Source organism: Megalops cyprinoides, chromosome 15 (genome assembly GCF_013368585.1).
Source record: "Megalops cyprinoides isolate fMegCyp1 chromosome 15, fMegCyp1.pri, whole genome shotgun sequence".
NCBI lineage: Eukaryota > Metazoa > Chordata > Actinopteri > Elopiformes > Megalopidae > Megalops > Megalops cyprinoides.
This window is the reverse complement of record NC_050597.1, coordinates 1,971,153-1,995,827: the sequence shown is the minus strand read 5'-3', so window position 1 is coordinate 1,995,827 and position 24,675 is coordinate 1,971,153. Positions and strand designations below refer to the sequence as shown.

Below are 24,675 nucleotides of genomic sequence, written 5' to 3'. Positions count from 1 at the left end.
TGTGTGCGCATTTGTGGTGTGTGTGTGTGTGTGCGTTTGTGGTGTGTTTGAGTGTGTGTGTGTGTGTCAGCTTGCTCATAGCCTTTCTTCCCTGTCTGTGTCTTTGAAGAGACTGTCATCTCCACTGTGGCACGTCGCCCCTCTCAGAGGGAGAGAGAAATTTTGTAATAAAAAAAAAAAAATCACCCTACTCGAGTGCTTGTTTGAAAAAATTTGATGAGCCGTCATCTGCACATGATGTCATTTGCATCCATGCCACTGTGTCTGTGTGCTGGGGACACTCTGGTGTGTGTGAGCTCTGGGTGGTGGAGTTAGGGAGAGAGAGAGAGTGTGTGTGTGTGTGTGTGTGTGTGTGTGTGTGTGCTGGGGACACTCTGAGGCGGGTGGGTGCCAGCTCTGGGGTGGGGGTGTTCTGGTGTGTGTGAGCTCTGGGTGGTGGAGTTAGGGAGAGTGTGTGTGTGTGTGTGAGTGTGTGTGTGTGTGTGGTACCGCTGAGCTGGAAGTGTGTGATAGGGATGCAGCTACAGAGAGGGCGATCTCCACACCTCCATCACACAGGAGAAGCAGTGAATGAGCAAGGAGCACTGAGTTCAAACGGCTTTTAACATGACCACCTGCACTTACGCAGACACTACATTTGTCTGTTAAAAAATACATATTCATCTTCCCTGGAGAAAAAAAAACACATTTTCAACCAGGACAGGGGTATGGAGAGTGCAGTCATTATCTCAGACACAGGTGTGCAAACCGGTGACGACCTCAGTCAGAACAGTGGTCGCATTCTGTGTATTTATTTAGCAACTTCACACTGTCACTCCCCCCGCCCCCATCTACCTTTAATGCTGGCCATTTCTCCCCCTCACAGTGATGGTGTTCAGGCCTGCTCCAGTCTTTTAGCTACGGGCCAAGCAACTCACCAACACCACAGGAATTTGGTGGACCTGAACAGCTGTCAGACAAACTCTAATCCCTGTCCTGGGGTCGCCCCGCCCCCTTCTGCGCCCACTGGGGCCATACCTGACCCCCACAGGTGAGCGTTTCTGTCTACCTGTCCAAACACAGGGTGTGGGACGGGGGGGTGTGGGGAGGTCCTTTTTGTGTCCCCCTTCACAGGTAAAGAGGCTTCTTTAGCTTCAAAGAATGAAAGAAAAACAGAACTGCTTCTCTTTCAAGTCCGACTTGCCTTTCACCTTTTCTCTTTTATTAGAGGCAGATGTGGACTTCAGAGGAGCTGGTTCCACGGTGCGGCTGCAGTGCACACACTCACCTCGCAGGAGGTGGGACTCGAACCTCAATCCAGAACCATCTTACAAACACTGGCCAGCTCCAACCCAAAAGTACATGTCCTTCGCACTGCATAATGACTACCACAAATAAATAAGCTACAAGTATCACATTTAGAGAAAATGCAGTTTGGTCAGATAAACTGTTCTTCCCTTGATGTTCGTTTCAGTAACTGTTTTGTAACACTGGGGTTATTGCACTGATCTTATCTTTTAGGCTGTTTGTTATAGGGCATTTCTAAGATGGCATGGCTTTTCCAAAGGGAACCAAGCTACAGGCAGCAGAGTGACTCCAGGAAATCCATCCAAACACAGCGATTTCTGCTCACTGATCAGCAGAGCAAACACACAAACCGCACACACACACACACACACACACACACACACACACACACACACACACACACACACTCACACAGACACACACACACATACACACACACACACACACACACACACACACACACACACACACACACACACACACACACTCACACACACACAGGTATCTATGCATACGGAGGTAAGATCAGGCTGGTTATAAACACTCTGCTGAACTGAGAGCCAATGCGTTCCTCCTGCCCTGCCATCAAAGTCGTTTTCGCTAATTTGCCAGCTATCGAGGGTTGATACTTTTTCCGCTCTGGAAAAAGAATACATCCTTTTAGATAGTCTGCAAACGTGTGGATCGATGGTATCTACAGGAGCAGGGGCCTGACCTCAGTGACAAAGAGAAGCTCTACATCACACTGCCTCCTGCTGGTGAGACCTGGCCAGGACAACCTGCATGCCCACAGGGGCAAACGATCAGGGTGAAAAGGCCAACATGTCTGTGCTTGACGATCAAACTGCCCCCATCCCACAACTGAACTCAGACACATGAATTCCCCATTACACACCCCCCCCCCAACTGCACCCCAAAACCCCCCCAGGGCCCCCACCACGCATGAGATCACGCTGTCAGAGCCCTGAGCTCGCTGGGTTAGCTGTCATGTCACCTGCGGAGACGTGTGAAATTACAGGGCTAAAGAGCTGCCACCGTGACTGACTGCAAAGCCAGCAGTCATCACACAACCATTTTAATTACCCTCTCTCTGCTTTATAGCGAGAAAAAAGCTCGGCAAACCACAGAACGAAAAAAAAGACAAATACATACATTGCCAGTAACAGGCAGCAGACAGACGATATCATCAAGGTCGTTGTGTTTGAGTGGCGCAGTTTGGTGTGGCCCTCGGCGGAGTGTTGTAGTCTTCTATTTGCCTGGGACAGCAAGACGCAGGGACATATCTCAGGCTGAGCATTAAAACAAACAAACAAAAAAAGGCCCGGGAACCGCGAGGCGGTCTGCTCTTATCTCTGTCCTTGAGGGGATGGTCTTGTTCTGACAGCGTCAGGAAGATGGGGGGGAAAAAAAAAAAACAAAGCGAAAGAAACGCTTTGGGGAGAGGAGAGAAGAGCGATACAAATGCATGGTGTCACAGATCAGACAGGGGCACCATGGGAAGGTGGCACTTGCCCGGGAGGCCTGAACGCCGCATGATAAGTCTGAATTGAAAGGAGATCGCCATGTGAAGATCAGGCGGTGGAGTCATCTCCATGGTGAATTGATAACCCTGGTGACGCCATATGAAGTGTGACACACTAAGGTGTGTGGGGGGGGGGGGGGCGTGTTGGGAGTGTGTAGGGAGGTGTGTGTGTTGGGGGGAAATTCCCAACATGGAAGGTTATCGGACAGGGAGAAGTGGGGCAGTGACGAGACCCAGCTGTGGCAGCAAGGAAGCTGCGATCTGGGGAAACAACCGCAAAGGCAAATACTCCACTGATAGAGACGCTGCTCCCACACCATGGAGGAAATCCACCACACTGAGGAGGAAGGAGCCAATAGGCTCAGATTACACATGCACACGGACACGCTGACCAAAAGCACAACCGAAAACCCACCCACCAGCACTGCCGGTATTAACCCTGCTGCTGGAGATTAATCAGAGAGCTCGCAGGGAAGGGCGTTAAAGGTCACCTGCCCAAAGTCTGAGATGCTGCCGACTTGCATTGTACCAGTTAATATAATTAATATGAGGTTGAAATGCTGCTCTCATAGTGGGCAGCAACAGACCTCTGAATAAGCAGGAATACGAAAACACAAAATACAAAAAGCTTTTCAGTGAAAAAAACAGAAAAACAAAAAGTGACAGCTATCAGCATAGTGCATCCAGGATCTTAGCGACTCCTTTCCCTCAGAACACATGCATTAACTCTCCACATGAGAGGCAGGACATTTATTACAAACAACGTCAGCCTTCATCTGAAGGAAACTCACCGAGTGACCCACATCTTCCACACGAAACGCTGAGGATGAGCTACCCAACTGCTTCCCCAGGGCCCCCGAACCCAAGTTTTGCTTCAGCATTCATATTTAGCCAATATTCAACACCAGTCAAAACAGAAAGACCGGTGTTACTAATATTTGCAGAAATAAAGCCATGCATTTACAGTTTTTGTTTGGTGCTAGTGGGCACAATTTGCCAGGGAGTTCAGTTCAGTTCCCTCTGGCAGGGCTGAATCACAGCAGAAGGGTCCAGTCCAAACCATCCCTAACTACAATGCCAGACATTTCTCCTGTTAACTGTTGAAACAATGACCAGAAAATGATGGCTACTAACTCCAGACTGACTTGCTGATTTGGAAATGATGAAGCAATGCTACAAAGATTTAAGTGCCATTATTTGATATGACAGGACAGGGTCTGGCCCTGCCGGGTTAGATAAGGGAAATGGCAGCAGATTGCAGACACTTCACTCTCTGAGAGGCCCTATATCCACTACACCGCTGAGCTGTGGGGAAAAATCCGATTCCAACAAGGAAGAGAGGGTCAACCTAACACCCCTGACCCCAATTTGCATCATGCTAATTCTACTTCTATTGTCGCATTTTCTCTCGCCGTCTTTCTCTTTCTCTCTCTCCCTGTTGCTCTCACTCTCACTCTCTACGTCCTCTGGCAGAACAGGACGTGACCCGGAGGTAAAAAGAGAAAGAAAGACAGAAATAAAAGAGGAAAGGAGATAAAGTCAAGCACGGATTTGAGGAGGGACAAAGCACCTCAGACGAGACGAGCTGTGCTGCGCGACACTCCCACTGAAGAGAGGGAGGACAGAGCGGCGCCAGGCGCATCTCCGAAGAGACACCACGTTCCGGGGTGAGGATCCCTCACAGGAACAATCAGCGCACCCCGGAGTGAAGCGTCCCGCGAGAGAGAGCCATTCAGAGCCGGCAGCCAGAGAATGGGCTGAAGGACAGGGGGAACAAAACAGACTAAAGGTAATACTCTTTAGGTGGGATGACAGGTACTGTGTGTGTGTGTGTGTGTGTGTGTGTGTGTGTGTGTGGCTGTCTCTGAGTGACGTGGCCGCAGGGCTGTGTCTGGCTGTCAGAGGGAAAGGCTCAGCAGAGAGGTGTGTGAAGGAAGGCAAGCTGAGAGCTCAAAAAGGCTGTGGAGGTAGAGCCCTCTGTGATTGCTGTCCTGGGACCGCAGCGGGGCCGCGGAGAGTTGAAGAGTTGAAAAGTTCAGGTGGAGGAAAGGAAAACCGTGAAGGAGTTGCCCTGTGGACACGCTGAGAACATGGGGAGGGGATCAGGGGGCCTGGATATGGAGTCGTGTGCGTATCTGTGGGAGGAAACATTTCAAAGGCCTGCAGAGGTATCAAACCACACTGCCGCATGCTTACACACAGAAACACAGGGATGAACGTTTCAGGATGCAGCTGAAATACCTGAAATGTTTGAAATACTTACTCCTACAACACGAATTGCTGCCATAAATTCAAAAAGCCAAAATCAGAATTCAGCTGCGTTCAACTTTCTGATGCTGTAAAATCTGCTTAATTATCCTAGCAACTGTTGCAAGCAAACATACTCCACGTGAACCGTGATTTTACACAGAGAAGTGCATCATGGGAGATGTGAGTGGTGGGAGAGCCGTGCGGAGTGGCAGTCCCGCACAGTGAGAGCGTGTCTGGTAGGGGAGGGGAGGGGGGGACAGAGCCTTACACGCAGCCGGCCATTCGGATTAGTCCTCTCTGTCAAGCTGCCATGTCCTTCCAAGCCTGACGCGCCACATAGCCATCTTATCTGCTGCACATTGCACTCCCCTTTCAGGACCTGGCTCTGTTCACCGCTCCCCTTTCAGGACCTGGCTCTGTTCACCACTCCCCTTTCAGGACCTTGCCCAGTTCACTGGTCTCCTTTCAGGACCTGGCCCAGTTCACCGCTCCCCTTTCAGGACCTTGCCCAGTTCACCACTCCCCTTTCAGGACCTTGCCCAGTTCACCACTCCCCTTTCAGGGCCTGGCTCCGTTCACCACTCCCCTTTCAGGACCTGGCTCCATTCACCTCTCCCCTTTCAGGACCTGGCTCCATTCACTGCTCACTCAAACACCCCCCCATGCCTCCCAGGCCCACATGCAGCAAGACACAACTTATCAGAGCATGCACGCGCTTTTTCCATTTCTCAGTAACGGCACTGCGTTTTTAACATCTCAACTTTGCCTCAGCCCTGACGAACAGAGCAACTTGGAAAAAGATGTTGGCAGTGTCATGTTAAATCATGCTTTATTAATGCTTTCCCACCGCGAAACATCAGTGGTTCTGTTTTTGTGTATACGCCCTTATCTGGAAACAGGGCACACTGACTGAATTCTTAACCACAGTGAAAACAACATGGCTCACATTAAAAGCACAGCTGGCACTCAAGGAAGCCCCTGAAGGAAGCAATGATGACCGAGCACATCCGTAAACCTCGCTGGAGTGCTGTGGGGAAGCCAGGGCAGGAGAGGACGGCAGAGCAACAGTATGTAGGAAAGTGTTCACTCCGAGATGCGGAGCAGTACGGCGAACAGACAGGGCTGAAGAGCCAGGCGAGGCTGGAGGGAGCATCGGCCCTCTTCTCCCGGCAGGGGCTGGGTCTGTGCTTGAAGGAGCTACTCTGCTTGTTGGCTTTTGCTTTTCCAACTCCTCCTGTTCCTCAGTGCCAACCAACTACGCAACACTCAGCCCCCCTGCTCCTCACACAAACCCGAGCGTTTTCACTAAACTCATAAAAAGCCACAGAATGAACATCAATCAGGTCAGCTACCAACGACCCACGAAGACTCCCCCATGTCTCTAAAAGTTTCAGTTTTCAACTTTTATGTCAAAGTCCCCCTGTGCCGACCTCCACCACGGTCACCGTGTCTGTTTCTACTGCGGGATTTATTCTGAGTAACACTGACCCAATCCCCCGAACACACACACACATACACACACACAGGTTTGGGATGTAAGGACCCCACCATGCGAGGGGCAGAAAGGTCAGCGGAATGTTCTGGGGCCTCACTGCGCTTCATTACTTCATATCCACAGGGTCCGGAGAGAGGGTGACACCTGGCCCCTCCTAAACGCGCCCTGCGACACCTCTGCCACCTCACAGCGGGCTCAGGCTCCCCTCCCCTCTGTCACACGACCTCCCCTTGGACTGACCCGGCCGGGTCGTTCGGACCGCCAGATAATTTCCCGCCGTTTGTGGAGGCGGGGCCCCGATCCTCTGAGGCGGACATATTTTTAATGAAGAAGCAATTCCAGAGGGAAAAAAAGCAGAGCGTGCTCTGTAATTAAAACCCGAACCCGACAGCAAACAGCACATGACACGGTAAATGCAGGAATAACAGCAGACTCCCTCTCCCTCTCTGAGGGGCTGCTCTGTGAATGAGGCAGCCCTCGTCTCCTCTGCCCCCGTCAGCCCCAGTTTGAAAGTGACTGACAGATTGGATTATTCTTTGGGTCGATGACTGTAACCCCACTGTCGGGGTTAGAGAGCCGGTGCCGGCTCTGGGCGGGCACGGGGGTCAGAGGGAGATCGCTCAGCCCCACACACCTGCAGTCTGTCCTTTCAGACAGGCGTCCGAAACGCCCACCCACACGCGCAGACGTCCCAGCCACCGCTCCTCCACGAACGCTGCGATGTCAGCGCAGTCAGGTGAGTCCCCCCACCACCACACACACACCCACCACCACACACACACACACACACCCCCACCACCTCCACTTCACTGCACTAGGAGCTCTCTTCCACTAACGAGAGGACTCAAACGCACTTACACGCTTGATTCTTTAGGAAAAAGAGGAACTTCAAACGCAGGTTGATTTGCAAAGGTCAGCTGGCACAATGGCGCAGAAGTGCATTACTGCTGCAAGCCCGGTCCTGTTAGATCCTGTATCCTGTTTCGTGTGCACTCGCCCGCAGGGGGGAGGGCCCGCGCTGAATATTCACCCGCAGTTAAAGCATTAGAGTGACTCAAAGGGTACAGTTTCACATTTCAAATCGCTGCGGCTGTCAGGCCCAGGAATTCCGGGCAAGACCAATCCGGTTAGGAGAAGACGTCGTGCACTCTTCTCCTCCTGTTTTATTCACACACGCTGCGTCCTCTTCTGTCGGGCTTTTTTCCAGGCAGCAAACAGCTTCTGCTCCGTATATGAGATGGATCAGCCAGGCGTTGTTCTGCAGAAGCCTGCTCCTTGCTTTTCGGTGCTTCTCCTCTCCCGGCGGTGTCACAGTGCCTACTGACTTTACAGCGTTTCCCACCAAACGCACACCATCTGTGAGGACACCTCTGGTCACACACATCACCACGGCACACAGAGGCCGCCCTGGGAAAATCTTAAGCTACAATAAAAAAAAAAAACAGAGAGGAAGAAATTAGGTAAAGAGCTGAAGATCCTGCAGTCTGTCAGGAGGGAGCCACTTTCAGCTCCGCCTTTCACTTCGGCCCCCTCCAACTGCTCACAAAGAGATAGACTTACACATAATTGGTCAAATCCTCAGGCATTTTTTTGGGAGAGGATACAGAAACTGGCAGAGTGGGACAGAGGCGTCGGTAGCTGTGCGGGCCCGGGAGCGGGTGCAGGAGTTACCCCCGCTCAGGACACAAACACCCCTGCCACGCACAAAAACGACACCCCTTTTACAGCAATTCAGAAGCTGAAAAAAGTGGCAAAGACTAAACACATGAGAAAGCTGATCTGAGAGCAGCGTTTGGATATCCCACGCAGTGGATGCAGCAGCATTTAAACTGCTTCTGCTCGAACAGAGTTCTGAACAGGTGAGTCCCCTGGTTTCCACTGATCATAACCTAGACTGTCCTGCTGACCCAAACTGCGGGGAGGCTCGAGCCCTGGACGGTACAGTGAGAGCCGCCCCACACAGCGCCTCCTCGCAGAGGGACGCATTCTCCGCCCGAGCGCCACCCGGTCTCCCTGGAGCCCTGCGTGAATAGGCTTCCTGTGTGCGAGAGGAGGCAGGAATGTGCCACATCTCCGTGCTCATTCCAGGCACGTCTGCACGGAATGTCTGACCGGGCAAATCCACGCGCCCCCAAACACAAGACGCCCCATCAAAAGCCCCCTCGCCCTCACGCGGGCGCGCACGTCACCCCGGCAGAGCCCCCAGACCGGGGCGGCCGGATGCTATCTGACTCAACATCTGCACCACGAGACGGGACCCGAAAACACGGCCTTAATCCGCATTCCTGCCCCCACAAACAAACAGGACGACAGCAGATCCGACCTGCCGGCGGCGGGCCCGGCCCCTGCCCGACCGGACCTGCCTTTATCGAGGGGCAGTGGGCGTGGACGCCAGGCTGGAATGGTGTCCAGTTTGAGGGATTTGAATTAATGAGAAAAGGCGGAGGGGCCGGGGAGGGGTGGGGGGTTGGGGTAACGGGGCAGCCCCACGGACACCCTCCCCTGCGCACACGGTGTGACTCGGCACTCCTCCAGGTGTTGTTCCGGACCACTTCACGACACGATTTCAGCTGTTCTATTTCATATAGGCCTGTGGTAAGATGAAAAAAAATTAAGCGCCCAGAAAACAAGCTTAGCTGGAACATGAAACAGGACATCAATTTGTGACTTACCAGCACCCTCTGCTGCTTACAAGAAAAATTTCAGTTTTGGAAGAATATTTTCCTGAACACAATCATTAATGGAACACAAAAAAGTATTCTTCTGCGCTCACATGACCATTAAGTAAGTTTTTTATACAAATTATCACTATTGTTGCCTTTATAAGAATGTTAATGATGTTCAACAACCTGAAGGCCGATGAGAAAATCTGACACCATGCTACCAGTGCTTAGAGAGAGCTTAGCTCTCTGCTCTTTCGAGCTTTGGTTTAATTTGGTGACATATTTCCCGGCTCATCTCCTTAAGCAAACAGGGGAGAAGCGTGAGTGGCAGAGAGGGAGAGGCGGCTCAGAGTCTGCGGAGGGTGTGTCCTGCGGAGTCACGCCGTGCCGCTGCCGGCTCCGCTGTGCTGAGAGCGCAGAACACTGCAGCCTTGTTTACCTGCCTGTCACTCCCCGTCACCCGGCCCCTCAGGCACAACATGTGCTCACGGTGCAACGCATCAAAACTAATTTGCTCAACCCATGCCAATCACAACAGATTAAAGCTCATGACAGTTACGGATCTGTTCTCTGGGACTGCACTTAAATGCATAACTTAAATGCATGGAAGTCGGTCCGGATAAGAGAAGACCGGATAAGAGTGTCTGCTAAATGTGTGTAATGTGCTGAAATGCAATGCATAAAGCAACTGCTGCTTAAATGCCAGGTTTCCTTAAAGTATGAGTGTTATGTATTGCAAAAATGTGGACAGACTTTCTGATGGAGCTACAGACTTTCAGCATGAGAGGATTTGGTTTTCTCAAGAGAATAGTTACAAATACAACAGTTCACTGACATCTAGTGGTCACATTTTGGTTACTGCAGTTAAACTGCAACAAGAAAGGACCAGGTGAGCAAAAGGAAGTAATTCCACAGATATACTTCAGTTAATAAGGTAATGTGTTCTATAAAATCACTTCAATATGAGAAATATTGTTACCAGAGACATAAGTAGCATGACACTGCTTTCAATCAAACATCTGATTTCCACATTGTCCATGGAGCTTTCCTAACACGTGACGTACATAAACTTTACCAGGGTTCGAGCCGGTGCAGAGCTTGCGGCAGGCCGCAGGAGATCCCGGCCAGCCCCTGAGAATCTGCACGAACTGCTCTCTCTGTCAGGCACTTATCAAGATTTCCACAATCAGCTGCAGGCATTGCAGCTCAGATCTGCTCCCCGGGCCCGGATCCGCTCTGTCTGAGACATTACCCACAATGCGGCTGTCCTCACAGGACCCGTGTGGGACAGGTCACCAGAGAACAGGCTCCAGATCTAATCCACCCGCTTCTCTCTGTGTTTTTATTTTGATTTAAAAAAAAAAAACATAAAATATAATCCCCAGAGAGGAGGAAAGAGCATGAAGGACACAGACAAAAACAAAAAATGAAAAGGCCCAGAAAGAGTCAACACAGATACAACAACAAAAAGAATGTCATAGCAACTGAAACAATCATTTTTCCCCGAACAGAGGAGGAGGAGCTATCTTACAGTAGCTAATCTGCGATAACATACTTGTTCTTTTTTCAATCAAGTTTGTACAGGCAAATTCACCATGGAGCGTAATTGCTGTGAATGGGACCATCGCAGAAATTGCCTTTTCTCCTACTGTTTGTTCCCTGAAGTGTAACAGTGCTGCTACAGTGGGTTTGTTTCTTTGTTTGTGCCCGTCACCGTGACTGACAAAATAAAAAGAGTCTAAGAGCAATAAAACAAGGCTGATTACATGTCCCATAAATCGGCCTTGCTGTGCATCTTTGCACCAAACGCAAAACACTGGTCCCTTTCACAGAGTATTGCCACACTCACTGCACCACAAAGAATAAAAACATCATATCAAATAAACTCACACTAGATTTATCCTTCCACAGCGCAGATGAGTGATTAAGATGTCTGCTCTGTTTCAGAGAAGGGGATATTGAGAGATTACAACACCATTTAAGCATGAAAGACTTAAACGATTGCAGCAAGTCACAGCCTGCTCTAAACTCCTTCAGCCTGTTCTGCCAAACAGCATCTGTATAAACGATCTCTGTGAAATATTTTAAAAATTTCATAAGTGCAGAAAAGATGTACAGTAATTGCAATTCACTTACAGATTATTAATGTCTTTACTGTATACTGACATGCAGAAACAAGACCTTTTATGTTTAATTAAGATGAAAAATGTCTCAGAAAAATGTTTCATGCTATGTATGAAATTCTTTCTCAGACAGAAGATCAAGTTGAAAGTCAAACTGCTTTATGTGACATGAAAGAAATAAAAACCAGAATGATTATCAAATTAAATGATGATCGCATCAAAGGCCCTCGTCTTTCCTACGCTTTGACAATCTAATATCTGAAGCGCTATTCCCTAATAAGGTCTCATACATTTCTGAATCGTTGCCATGAAAATCCACCATTTCTAAAGAGCAGGAACACAGAGAAATATTCACAGATTCCACACCCTCCCCTTCCCGAACAGGCCGCTGCTCTTGCGGGTGGGTAGAAACACGTGCACCTGTTGGTGTGTGCCTTCTGCCAGAGCCTGAAGTACCCCAGAGTAGAGGTTGGGGCCGAGGGGCACACCGTGTCCCTTCCCTGCAGCGGATCACCACTGCAGGCACCTGTCTCTCCCTCACAAAGACAGCACACAGGCCCCTGAGCGGAGCCCTGCCCCACCCGCACCTGCTCCTCAAACCGGAGCGCTACTCACTGCAGCTGCCCCCACCGGCTCTCTGCTCCGGGGAGCTGCGTGCCACGCGGGACCAAACCCCTCAGCGAGAATCAATCCCTCTTAATCGCAGCAGAATGACAGCTCCTGCCAGGCCGGGACGCAGATGGGGGCTGCTCTCACTCCACCCTCTCCACCAAACGCTATTCCCTTCCCGCCTGAATCTGAAGACCTGCAGCTGTCCAACGCAGAATATGAACTAACAGAATAGAAAATAACTGTTGGAGTACTGTATTATCCCAAAAACATGCATGTATCAAAACATATCAAAGACATCAGTCCAAATAATGGTTAACACAAGGTGCTGTACATAGCACTAGATAACACACACAAGTCACACTGCTGATAATGCTTTGCTGATACAGACAGAGGAGAGCTTGTAAAAGGCACTGTTACTGTGACTTCTCTCCTACAGTTTATTATCTAATTTTTCCCTTAACATCAGTCCTGCTTTATAGGCATTTAAGGTTCATTTAAATCCCACACGCATCTGAGAATGTTTAAAAAGGACATCATGGCTGTAATGGATTATTTCTCAGCCATTTTCCTTTCCGTTTCATTAACAGAATGAAACGCCAGATCAAACTTAAATACAGAGAGTCTTTTGCCTGATAGGATCTTAAATGTTCTATGCTTCACATTGTGTACGCTCAAGAAATAAGACTACTGTGTAGAGATAATAGTTTGTGCTATTTTTACAGACAGGATATATTAAAAATATGAAGTTACATAATTTTTTTTATTATTAATGTCTCACAAATATTTTAAAATTCATAAGGAATGTACAGTTGTCAGGAAAATCTAAGTTTTGAAAAAAACTTGAAAAAAACTCTCATGAAAAAATTTCATGAAAAATAAGGATGTTGTCAGTGATTTAAGGCCAGTTCCATACAAAGCAGACCATACAGGCATGAAGGACAGGCAAATCAGGCTACGTAAAATGAGCAAAGGGGTCATTCTATAATCAAACACTGAAAAAGATCATTTGGGTTTAACTTTGTATCAGCATTGGGAGATGGTTATCAATGGAGCCTTTATACAATGCTGTCTGCATTATGAATTATGATCACACAACTGTACAGCCAAGGACAAAACAAAAGGCAATAGAATGTTTAGATGGTATTTGGTTGGTATTTCTTCTTCTACAACCAAAATTATCCAAAATGAACACAATCAAAGACAGCATATTAACATTCATTTTCAGATTATTTTATGTATACACAGCTACCTCTTTAAACGTTTATCACGACTACTCTGCAGTATAAAATAAATCCCTAAAAGAACATCAGCAGCTATCTCTCCCTCTGTGAAGACATCCCCAGGTTTGCTGAGATGTAACAGAATCGGTGGCTCTTTTGTCTGACTGATGTAATGACCCTGTAATGAGGCCATGCAATATTCAGAGGCAGGATCAGCTAACACACGGCACAGACCGGGGGGCCCTCTGCTATTGTGAGGAAACCAGAGGGGGATACACTCGCTTTAGACAACATCCCAGAGTCTCTGTGTCCCTGCCTGTACCTCCACACCCACGGAGGGCCTGCCAAGCTGGGTGACCATGAGGAAATAAACTGGTGAATCAGAACAAGTACAGGACAAGGGAAAACGGAGGCACTCTTCCAAAACACCTTGTGTGAATGAACTGGCAATGTGACAGATCCATCCAAAATATATCACATCCCAACATGGGTGCCCCATAGGGCTATAACTCTGTAAATTCAGAATTTAATAATACAGCAACACCATACTCTGCGACAGCATATAGTATTGAAATAATGTTAAAAACAATTAGCCAGTGCACGACAGTTATAGCTTCGATTACATAACTGTAAGTTCATTAGGTTTTCTGTTTATTTCATAGAACCAGCTGTGTTAAAAAGAAAAGGTAGAACAGGACTCATTTCAGCTAATCTACCATTCTTATCTGCTCAGTGATATACGGTGTAAATACAATGGTTTTTAAAAGAAGGACAGCAGGCATGAATAGAAGAGATGACTTTACGACAGCAAATCCGTGGGTTAAACTGGCCAACTGGCCCGGAACTTACTTAACTCGCTACTTTCTCTACAACTCTATTCGTTTTTAGAAGGTGCGCGGTTTTGTATTTTAGAACTTTAAAATTCTCATCTGTCGAGTTATTTTTATTCCTGCATGACTAAACCACACGAAATAAAGAAACAGTCGTCAAAAACAATAAGTAAGTTTGTGTGTGCGTATTTAGCTATGCATCATAACAGCACTTTTTACCTGGGTTTACGAGCACCCAGTGTGAAAGCTACAATGTCAGTTTAGCTCAATGTTATATGTGTAGCCAGTTAGATGCCTCCCTCGCCTTCTCAAGCCAACGAAACACATGCACACAGTTCTCAATCGGTTCAGTTAAGCCCTGCATCCTGACACATGTTGCTAACAACCCTGAAAGAGTCATAAATCAGACCAAATAGCTAACAAAGCTTCGTCTGTTTGCTTATCCCAAACCGCAGCGGGAAAGAATCAAAACAAGCGGTGTTTCTTATAAGACTGTTACTGTGACTGCAGATAGCTACACGACACAGAAAACTACAATGTTTGACAATATCCAGCTCTTTGTGGGGGAGTTAGCTACACAGGTTAGCTAGTTAGACATTGCATTACTGCAAGCAACTTTCTAAAGCAAACTAAATTGCTATGTTTTAACATTCATAACTTCACACTTACCTTTAGCGAGCTAGTTTTTTCTCCTAGAATTTGTCGCACTGTGAACGAGGGAGCTAGTTTAGCAAACTGGACACAGATTTCATGGTTATGAAAACTACTGAGCCAGCCGATCACTGCTGAATGGAATCCGTAAAAAGTCACTGGTGCCGACGTTAATTCCTGAAGGAGGTCAACGTCAACCAACGAAAAATGTGTTTTAATCACAGTAGCTGTGCTAATTTAGCTGGCTAGCCAGTTACAGCAAGCTGGCATTTGGTCTGCTGGGACTGTTTCCTTTTGCCCGGGATCAGGATGCCCCGTGTCCAGGCAACGAGGGAAGCTGAATTACTCCTACAGCAACCACAAGTTAAAACTGTACACAAAACCTTTTCAGGCTTTTCATTAACATCTTCCGGGTTGGGCGATTGAATATGTTTTTTTTTCTCACAATAGCTGGCGTCTAACTGGCAATGTAGCTTTGATTTCACATGCACGGGAGGTTAACTAGCTGCCTAAACACCAAAGACCCACCAATGTGCTTACAATTGCAACTGTGGCTACCTAACGTTAGTTAGCTTCCTTGCGGCAATTTCTCTGCACATATTATTCTTTTCAAGATTTAGCTTGCAAGCTAATGAGGCTAGCGCGTTCTGCTTAAGTCGTATGAGCAAACAGCCGTATTATTAGATGACATTTACAAACATAAATGGGCAGTGTTTGAATTTATTATTTCGGACAAACATTCAAAACTGTGGAAACGTCGGTCATGTTTCCAAACGAGACACCAGGGTGACGTATAAAGCATGCAGTGTGATTACACAGCGGGTTGTGTAGGGTAATGTATTTGTTTTCCTATCTGGTGTGTCCGGACTGGGCGTCTCTGAGTAAGAAAGTTTAACTACAACTCCCGGCATGCATCTGGAGTTAAACGCATGCGTATTTTCTGGTCGCGTTTACCCCGTGACCACAGCGGTAGAAGAAGTAGAGGTGACCCTCCTCGCGAATGAGAAGTGGGAGTACGGCTTCAGTCTTGCAGCAGATCAGGACACATAACAATGGTAAGGCGTAATGCATTATGTTCCTATGAAATAATCAGTGCAAATAATCAATAATAATCAGTGCACGAGAGAGTTAGCTGCAGAACGTGAATATGTCAGTGGAGGCAGGGAAGGTCGTGGCATAGATGACATTTAATGTTAAACAGGGTTTGTTTTAAAACTGTTGGTCTGGCAGCATTTTAGCTGCAACATCTTTTCAGAAAATCAATGGCTTGCTAGCTTCTTCGCTAGGTAACGTTAGTAAACCTCAGATATCTGGGTAGGAAGGATAGTCGCGTTTGCAGGATTTTAAGTTTGCCACCTGGCTAGTGCTAGCTAAGGATGTCGATCGTGTACATGTTGCTATTTTTATAAAATGGCGCATTGCCACATGTGTGATATAGCCTAAATAAGAGCAACGCCATTCACAAAATCAGTTATTTAGATAATAAAGTTGTTCGCACTATCCTTGGTTAACTTTCTTGGTTACCGATTGGTTAGACTACATTCATTGCAGCCGGTCGTGGGAAACATCCCGTTGTTTTTGCAGTTGCAGGGCCGTCTAAGTAGTCTTGTTTATTCAAAGTTTGTTATCGTAAGGATTTGTTTTAACAAGAAATCCCCTTCATTCATTCACGAATATAGGCCACAGCTGGCGATCCAGCTAGCATGGGTTTAGTTACAACTGAAAATGTAGAGGGTGTGACGTTTCCTTCATTCGTGATAATGTTTCAGTATGCACCGAATAATTTCAATGCATTTTTTAAGATGGGTACTTAAGTTTTATCTAGGTAGCTAGTCTGGCTACTATATGTTTGCACGCCGATGAGTTACATTAGCTAGCTAATTGGATTGAAAGAAAAGGGATTGTGTTTTCTGTCAGTTTATAAATATCTTCACTTGCTACGTCACTCGGATGTCGCGCCCCAAACTGCGGAGCAGCTATTTTTAAATGCACCAGTGCACCTTGTCAGTGGGTAAATCCGTCTTTATTCCAGCCGCACAGTGCTGCGTGTCCGCTGCTGTCGCGCAGGCTAATTACTGCCGCTCTAATTGGCGCGCGTCTTCTCTCTGCAGTCTGACCCCATTCGAGTTTTGGTGACCGGTGCCGCCGGCCAGATCGCCTATTCTCTCCTGTACTCCATCGCTAAGGGTGATGTCTTCGGCAAAGATCAGGTAATAACAACTTTCACTACATGCGTTCTTGTTTCACCTGGCTCCAGGCTGGAGACTGGAATAGATTTTAGCCAAAATACCAATTTGCTTGTTGGCACCTTGCGAAATTGGAGGAAAAATTAGAATGTAGGCTACCTGCCAGCAGTTGCATGCTTTCCTCTACAATCTTAATTGAAACAGTCATTATGTTGGCACAAAGAGTTAGCTGTTGCTATGATGTCTGACATGACCGGATTGCTCATGGCCTTGTTGGTAAACCTGCAAAACCAGGTTCCAACTTGTATACCTGCATATTTTATTAATGAGATGCTTTTCAATTTGTGAGCCAAAAGATGTCAGTCTTATATTTTTAGACCAGTTAATGTGTGGCTGTAGCACTGTACAGTGTACTCCCCTGAGTAATTTGTTTTTGGTCTCTGTCTGTCTCATGGCTAGCCTCTCATCCTTGTCCTCCTGGACATCCCCCCCATGCTGCCAGTCCTTGAAGGTGTTGTTATGGAGCTGCAGGACTGTGCTCTCCCACTTCTGAGGGGTAAGCCTGCCAAGACGCACAGTTCTGTGCACGGAGGTCTCTTCATGGTATGGAAAAGTTTGGAATCTGATCCCACCGTGTCTTCAGCCAGGACTGAGCTGTAGGGTGGCGTGAGAAGCCTCTGGTAGAACTTTTCATCACTGACGATGACACGGGGAATATGGTGCTCTCTGATTGGCTCTTTTCAGTTCTTAGGTAACAGTTAATCCAAACCTAGCAGGTGCAGAATGAAGGTGTCTGTAGTGAAGTCTGTATCTCTGTCTGTGTCTCTTTTCTCTATCTATCTTTGACACTCGTCTGGGCTGTAATTTAGAAGAATCTGTGTGTGGCTTTTCCTCAGGTTTCAGCTGGAAAGATGGATTTGACTTTAATCCATGTCTCAGTTGCCCTGCTGCAGTGGTTTACATTTGTCAGACTTCCATTGGTCACTTTTGCTACCTTTCGCTAACATTTGGCAAGTGCTTGCCAGGACAAAACTGGAACATTTGATGGCATAAATTGAAATGTAATGGGTAGGCAATTACATTTGATTACATTCCACCTGATCAAAAGTGCCACGGTTTAGCTGATGTCTCTGGACCTTCCACAGAGGTCATTCCAACAGACCAGGAAGAGGTGGGTTTCAAGGACCTGGATGCTGCCATCCTGGTGGGCTCCATGCCTCGGAAGGAGGGTATGGAGAGGAAGGACTTACTGAAGGCCAACGTGGCCATCTTCAAGTCCCAGGGGGCGGCTCTGGAGAAGTACGCCAAGAAGACTGTCAAGGTGACTGACGCTGCAGTGGCCGGGGCTACATTGCATTCCCTTACATTACATTATTGGTATTTACCAGACACTCTTATCCATTTAGACGGCTAGATATTTACTGAGGCAATCGTGGGTTAAGTACCTTGCCCAAGGGTACAGCAGCAGCGCCCCATTGGGAAACGAACTAGCAACCTTTCAGTTACCAGTCCTGCTCCTTACCACTATGCCACACTGCTGCCCTAAGCCCTAGGAGTCACACCCCTCCTGACTAAACGGGTTGCGCTGTGTCTGTCACAGCGAGCTGCCCTCTGTCTCATGCCCATTGCAGACTCGGGCCTGGGGAATGTCTGATATTGGCGTGTAGATGCAGCATTGATGTAGCGCGCGGACCTGGTCCGCACTGTAAGCCGATTGCGTTCTGCCATAGCGGTGACCTGTGGCTTTCGTACTGTACATGATTAAGATGCCTGAGATGGTTAAGATTGCCGGGCAGAGTCCTCTCTCTCCTGTGGAAAACCGGGCAGCAGACTCCTGCCCTTGAACGCGTGTGTTTTGCATTGAGTCGTTTTGATAAGTGAGTGCCTTCAGCGCTGGAAAGAATGGGGGGGGGGGGGCTTCTCACCCTGTGATTTACACCGTTTCCATGACCTCATCTGAAAGGAGCCTCATTGGCTGGCTTGTGTTTGAAAGAGAGTTTAAAGGATTGGGATTTCCTGCAGCAGCTGCAGCAGAAGCCCCTGCTTCCTGTTCATGCTTGAGCATTTTGATGTGCAGCACAAGCTTTAGTGATCCAACAGAAGATTTGGCCGCCTTTTGTGTTCCTGAAAGAGTTGTTTCAATTACGCACACACACACACACACACATACACAGTAGGTTCTGAGTTTTCTAGAAGCAAGGCTAGAACTCTGCGTTTACCTGCCGTTCCCTCTCTCCCATCTCTTAGGTCCTGGTGGTTGGAAACCCAGCAAACACCAACTGCCTGATCGCTGCTAAGTCTGCCCCGTCCATCCCCAAGGAGAACTTCTCCTGCCTGACCCGTCTGGACCACAACAGGGCCCGCTCTCAGGTCTGCACCCCCCCCCCCCCTACACACACACACCCCCCCGGACTCACCTGGGATCCCAGGCAGAATTCTGCTCCAGGGTCCAGAGGAGCTCCCTTGGGTGGGAAAGCTAGTTAAGATGTTGCACATTTGGCACAAACAATCCTTGCCTTATACAGTGGCGTACAAGGCCAGTAGTGTGAGTCCTGGAGTTTTGACAGTAAAGGCCTTTATGCAGATGTATGTATCAGAAACATACCTGAAGCCCCTTGAGGTAAATCCTGGTCATGGCTGCCAGTCCCTAATGTGTTAATGTGTGCCTTGCTGGTTCTCTGGACTCCAGGTGGCCATGCGTGTTGGAGTGCCCGCTGACAGCGTGAAGAATGTCATCATCTGGGGAAACCACTCCTCCACCCAGTACCCCGATATCCACCACGCCAAGGTCAATGTTCAGGGCAAGGAGATGGCCGCCTTCGACGCTGTGAAAGATGACTGCTGGATAAAGGGAGATTTCATCTCTGTGAGTGCAGCTGCTTACTTTCTGTTTGGAGTTTTATATGTCTATCAGCTGTTTATACTGGTTTTGGATTTTTTTTAATTTTACCTGCTGTGTATTCCTGGCTGTCAGCTTTAATAATTTTTACTTTTAATTTTTATTTCTTGGCTGTTTGGGCTGTCAGCTCTTACCTGTGTTATTATGGCAGTGGATCAGAGAGGAGACCTCATGTGAAGCAGGCTTACAGAAATCTGAAAGATTTAAAGAGTCTTAAAGAGGCTCTTATTCGTAAACTAGAGGTAATCGACACGACTGTGCCTGGCTCAGAATTGGGTGGGCTGTCATGCTGTGCTTTGGACGTATGTGACCACGCTGTGCTCTCTCTCCTGTGTGAGTGTACTCGGAGCTGTGCTCTCTCTCCTGTGAGTGTACTCGGAGCTGTGCTCTCTCTCCTGTGTGAGTGTACTCGGAGCTGTGCTCTCTCTCCTGTGTGAGTGTACTCGGAGCTGTGCTCTCTCTCCTGTGAGTGTACTCGGAGCTGTGCTCTCTCTCCTGTGAGTGTACTCGGAGCTGTGCTCTCTCTCCTGTGTGAGTTACTCGGAGCTGTGCTCTCTCTCTCTCTCTCTCTCTCTCTCTCTCTCTGCAGACAGTTCAGCAGCGTGGGGCAGCCGTTATCAAGGCCAGGAAGCTCTCCAGCGCCATGTCGGCTGCCAAGGCTATCTGTGACCACATGAGGGATATCTGGTTCGGCACTCCTGAGGTTAGCAGGGTCCTCTGTAAGCTTCTCTTGGGTGGGAGGGATGGTGCTTTAGCCGGTGTCACTGCTACAGCAGTCCGTGCACATTGAATACATGTTTGATCTGGAATGGAGTGCTGTGTGTGTTTCCATGGGAACTCATGACAGGCCTCTCTCTGTTCTCTAGGGCGAGTATATCTCCATGGGCGTCTACTCTAACGGAAACTCCTATGGTGTCCCAGATGACCTCATCTACTCATTCCCTGTGATGATCAAGGTAAGAGCCTGACAACCAGCTGCCGCAGTGCAGCACTAATGTTTATTTCTGACAGGATTATTTCCTTTTCCTGCCCTCATTGTGCTTTTGAGTGTACATCACACATGCTCGATTAGGTGAGGAGCTGTGCATGTTAAGTCATTGTTACTTTCTGTCAACCACCTTAATCATGGACACATTACACTCAGCTTTATAAAAATAAAAATAAATTTAAAATAAAGGGTGTAGCATAGCAGTAAGGAGCAGGGCTCGTAACCAGAAGGTTACTGGTTTGATTACCTGCTCAGGTGCTGCTGCTATAGCCTTGGGCAAGGTACTTCTCACAGAGCTGCCTCAGCAAATATGCAGCTGTATGAATGTACAAAGTGTAAAAACTGTACACTTTGTAAGTCGCTCAGAATAAGAGCGTCTGCTAAATGACAATAAAGTCATGAAAACCCACCTGCTTTAATAAAAACGAAGTGGTCTTTGCCTGCCGTTTTCTCAGGATAAGTCATGGAAGATCGTGGAGGGGCTGGAGATAAATGACTTCTCTCGCGGTAAGATGGACGCCACAGCAGCGGAGCTGGTGGAGGAGCGTGACACCGCCGTCTCCTTCCTGAGCGTCTGACTAGCACCCCGACGGCCCCCGTGGCAGCACTTAGACCCCCCGAAACCTCCCGACCCCCGTCTGTGAAGCACTCCAGCGTGTCCGTGTGTACATGTGTCACTCGTCATATCTCTGCAGTAAAATACAAGCCTGTTACACAGATCTACCAGCTCTCTCTGTCAGAGTTCACAGGGGAATGTTCTTTAGAAACAATAATGCACTAGAGGTCCAGGCAATGTAACAGTTACCTTTTGAGTACAACAATAAAACCGTGAAACAGTGTAAAGTACTGTGGAGTGTGTTTGTTTTGTTGTGTGGGTTAGCCTGCTTTGGACTGGGTAAAGGCCAAACTACTCCAGCAGAAGTTGGAACATCCACACCGGTAATGTTAGAATGTTGTGAAGCAGAGCCCCTATTGTGAAATTCAAATGGTTAAAATATTCAAGTGTATTGCTTTAGTGACCAGCCTTTATCTCCCTCTAACCTGTTCATTGTGTAAAATTTGTTTGTTGAGTACACTTTGAAGCACTTCATTTCAAACGGTATTACCTACTGTTGCTTTAATGGAAGAAGTATGTGTTTCTTGAAAGCTTTCTGAGGCTCATGAAATGAGCGAAACCATCTTTTGGAGGACTTCTGAAATACCTTTTTATCATCTACAAAAAAGGGCAAAAGTTAGTTCAGCAACATCAGTGCAGTTGCATAGCATGACCATATGAGGGTGGCATTTATTAGTGTTGGGCCCATTGGCTACATTTATACTGGCATGAAATCTCTTAGCAACACTGTTATCCAGAGTAACTCATAAACTCATATAAAGAGGCATGAAAGACCGTACACACAAGCGCCAACTGACCACATTTAAATGTCAGCTCCTTAGACTGTGCTGTGACAACTAGCACAGTAGGTATATGCCTGGATAACGTAAGTGCAGTGCTATAGACCCCACAGTAAAAATATGCAAACAGAATGTTTTCGGTAGAGCAACCAAAGTGCAGTTTAAAGAGGTGGGCCTTTCAGTCTGTGATGGGAGACGGCCAGGAACTCCACTGTCCTGACTGCCATAGGAAGTTCATTCCACCACACCGAGGCCAGGACACACCGACATGATGACCAAAGGACAGGCTCCCTGAAGGTGTGGAACAGAGTGATCTTGCTGGTGTGTGGAGTCTGATGATGGATTAATTATAAGGGGGATCCCTTCCCTGCACTGCCTGGTGGGCTAACACCAGCGTTTTCAAACAGATATGAGCTGTTACTGGCAGCCATTGGAGGAGCATCAATTCTTGGCTCGTACTTGTAGCACTACCTCTTACGTTGTATTTGTAGCGTGTTTTTGGCATAGATAGAATAGCAGCACTTTATTGTCCCAGTGACTGTATCTGATATATGTAACCTTATGTAACCTTAGATCAGATATGTAACCTTATGTAACCTTAGATCAGATTAGTTCTGTCTCACTGCACTGACCTTGTGCTCAGCTTCAGCACTATCCGCATTGTATGACCTGTACACATCTTGCCCTTGTGCCTGCTTGCCCTTGTGCCTGCTTGCCCACTATATGCACTTTTGTACATTAAAAGCGTCTGCTAAATGTATATATAAATGTAAATGTAATGCAGTCACTCTCAGAAAGTTATAGTCATGAATTGTCCTCATGGTGACCTTGATGGGATATGGGGTTAGACTTCTCCCCTTCTGTACTGTGGAACTGCACAGAGTACGTGAGACCGATGGGAAATAAGTCTAATTCTGCACGGTGAAAGCAGTTTTTACTGTGCCTAGCATGTCTCAGTCCAGCCTCACATCTATACACCTGGTCTACCTGGGAGGCAAGGTTGGCAGTGTTAGGTGATGACTGATGATCTTGTCCAAGACAACTTCCACAGTTTACAGATTTATAGGAGAAGTTTGGGGAAAGACTTGTTAGAAGGTTCAAACCTACAACCTTCTAGTTTCAAATTCCGTTCACTCCTGTTTTCTCCTGTTCTATACCACACTGCCACAGTATGGTTTTCTGCATGATTAGCCCAACTACTTTCATGTTACTGTGAATGAAATTCCTTTTAAAAGTCTGCAGCAGGGGCACGGAGTGGCATGGCCTCTCACCCAGCAGGATTTACAGGCTGGGACACCCAGGCTGGCTCACAGTTTGGCACCGTGAAAGCAGCAGAATAATCCTCAATATGTTGGTGGCAACTGACTTGCTTAAAAGCCTTAATGCCTCATTATGCAAGTAGAAATCGTAGAAAAGGAAATGAGAACTCATACATCTAATGTCCACACCTGGAGAAAAAAACACGCTGAAACCTGGAGCCTGCAGTGTGGACACACAATGTCCAGATGACATCACACTGCATGGCTTTATGTTACCTGAGGTTGTGAAAGAGATGCTTCACTGCCTTCTGGAATGTGCATTTTGTCCTTTCAGTTCTGACTCAGAGCGGAAGAAAGGACAGCCGGTCCTGTGTGCCCTGGGATGACTGTAATGAACTGTAAAGAATGGTGATCAAAATGCCTGGTCCTGGCTTAGCAGCCTGGCTGGAACCATGCCAGGCCATTAGGGTCTTCACTATGCATGAATATGTAGTGAGTTAGGCCTCAGGTAGCACTCAGGACCACCTGCTGCTAAAGTTTGTGGACCTTTAGTTCCAGATCATTTGCTTCAGCACCAGATTATAGACAGAGACACTGTCCATAAGCGTACTGCAGCCTGGGTGTTTTAGCAGAGTGGTAAAGTTGTGTGTAAGCGGGCTGCACACACCTTGCAACAATATACAGGATATTTAGCCCATTGCACAAAAACAGGCCTTTGGCACCCTGAATCTTTTACCATAATGGACAGGAAGTGACTGCACACATACAGTTGACTCAGGAATATATAACTCTCTTGAATATCAATAGTATTCAACAGCTGTTATATCATCATGCTTTATATCAATGTAGTTTTCAAACAATATATGCCAATACTCAGGCTGAAACTAACTTCCTAACTTCTTTTTCTCCAGAAATTCTCTTTTCCTGCATTGGAGATGAGGAAACAGACTTTTAAATATTTGTGACTAGGAAATTGAATTTACAAATGCATGCTTGTCAATTCTAGAAAGATTTGTAATGGACTTGGTGACACTTTATCCTCTTGAAAAATATGTAGATGGTATGAATATAAAAAATCCTAACATAGTTGACGCCTCCACTTCATATTTTAAGTTGAATATTTGGCAGCATTTCAAACCTTCCACATACTTGCTTTTTTAGTGAATGTGTTGCTTTAAATCATTGCCTCAAGTACACAAGCACATGTATAACCTCACAGTATAGGCTGTCACAATCAGTAGTGTTCTTGGGACAGTAAAGCCAAAAAACGTACCAATAAAATTTTTGTTTGAATG

At 47.3% G+C, this 24,675-nt stretch overlaps 2 protein-coding genes across 2 annotated transcripts in view; one reads left to right on the top strand and one right to left on the bottom strand.

The window, feature by feature from the left end:
* Positions 1–7,468, bottom strand: part of LOC118790265 (WD repeat containing planar cell polarity effector) — a 51,088-nt gene extending 43,620 nt beyond the window's left edge. Inside the window, 1 exon segment of the mRNA XM_036547170.1 lies at positions 7,413–7,468. The gene's annotated coding sequence lies outside the window, so the exon portion shown is untranslated.
* An 8,142-nt stretch (positions 7,469–15,610) lies between these two features.
* mdh1ab (malate dehydrogenase 1Ab, NAD (soluble)) lies at positions 15,611–21,559 on the top strand. Its single transcript, XM_036546619.1, has 9 exons — positions 15,611–15,708; positions 16,765–16,863; positions 17,299–17,395; positions 17,985–18,160; positions 19,087–19,209; positions 19,529–19,705; positions 20,328–20,441; positions 20,605–20,694; positions 21,182–21,559. Exons 1-9 carry the CDS (start codon positions 15,706–15,708, stop codon positions 21,302–21,304), a joined length of 1,002 nt encoding a protein of 333 aa, XP_036402512.1. The 5' UTR covers positions 15,611–15,705; the 3' UTR covers positions 21,305–21,559.
* Positions 21,560–24,675: the final 3,116 nt, after the last annotated feature.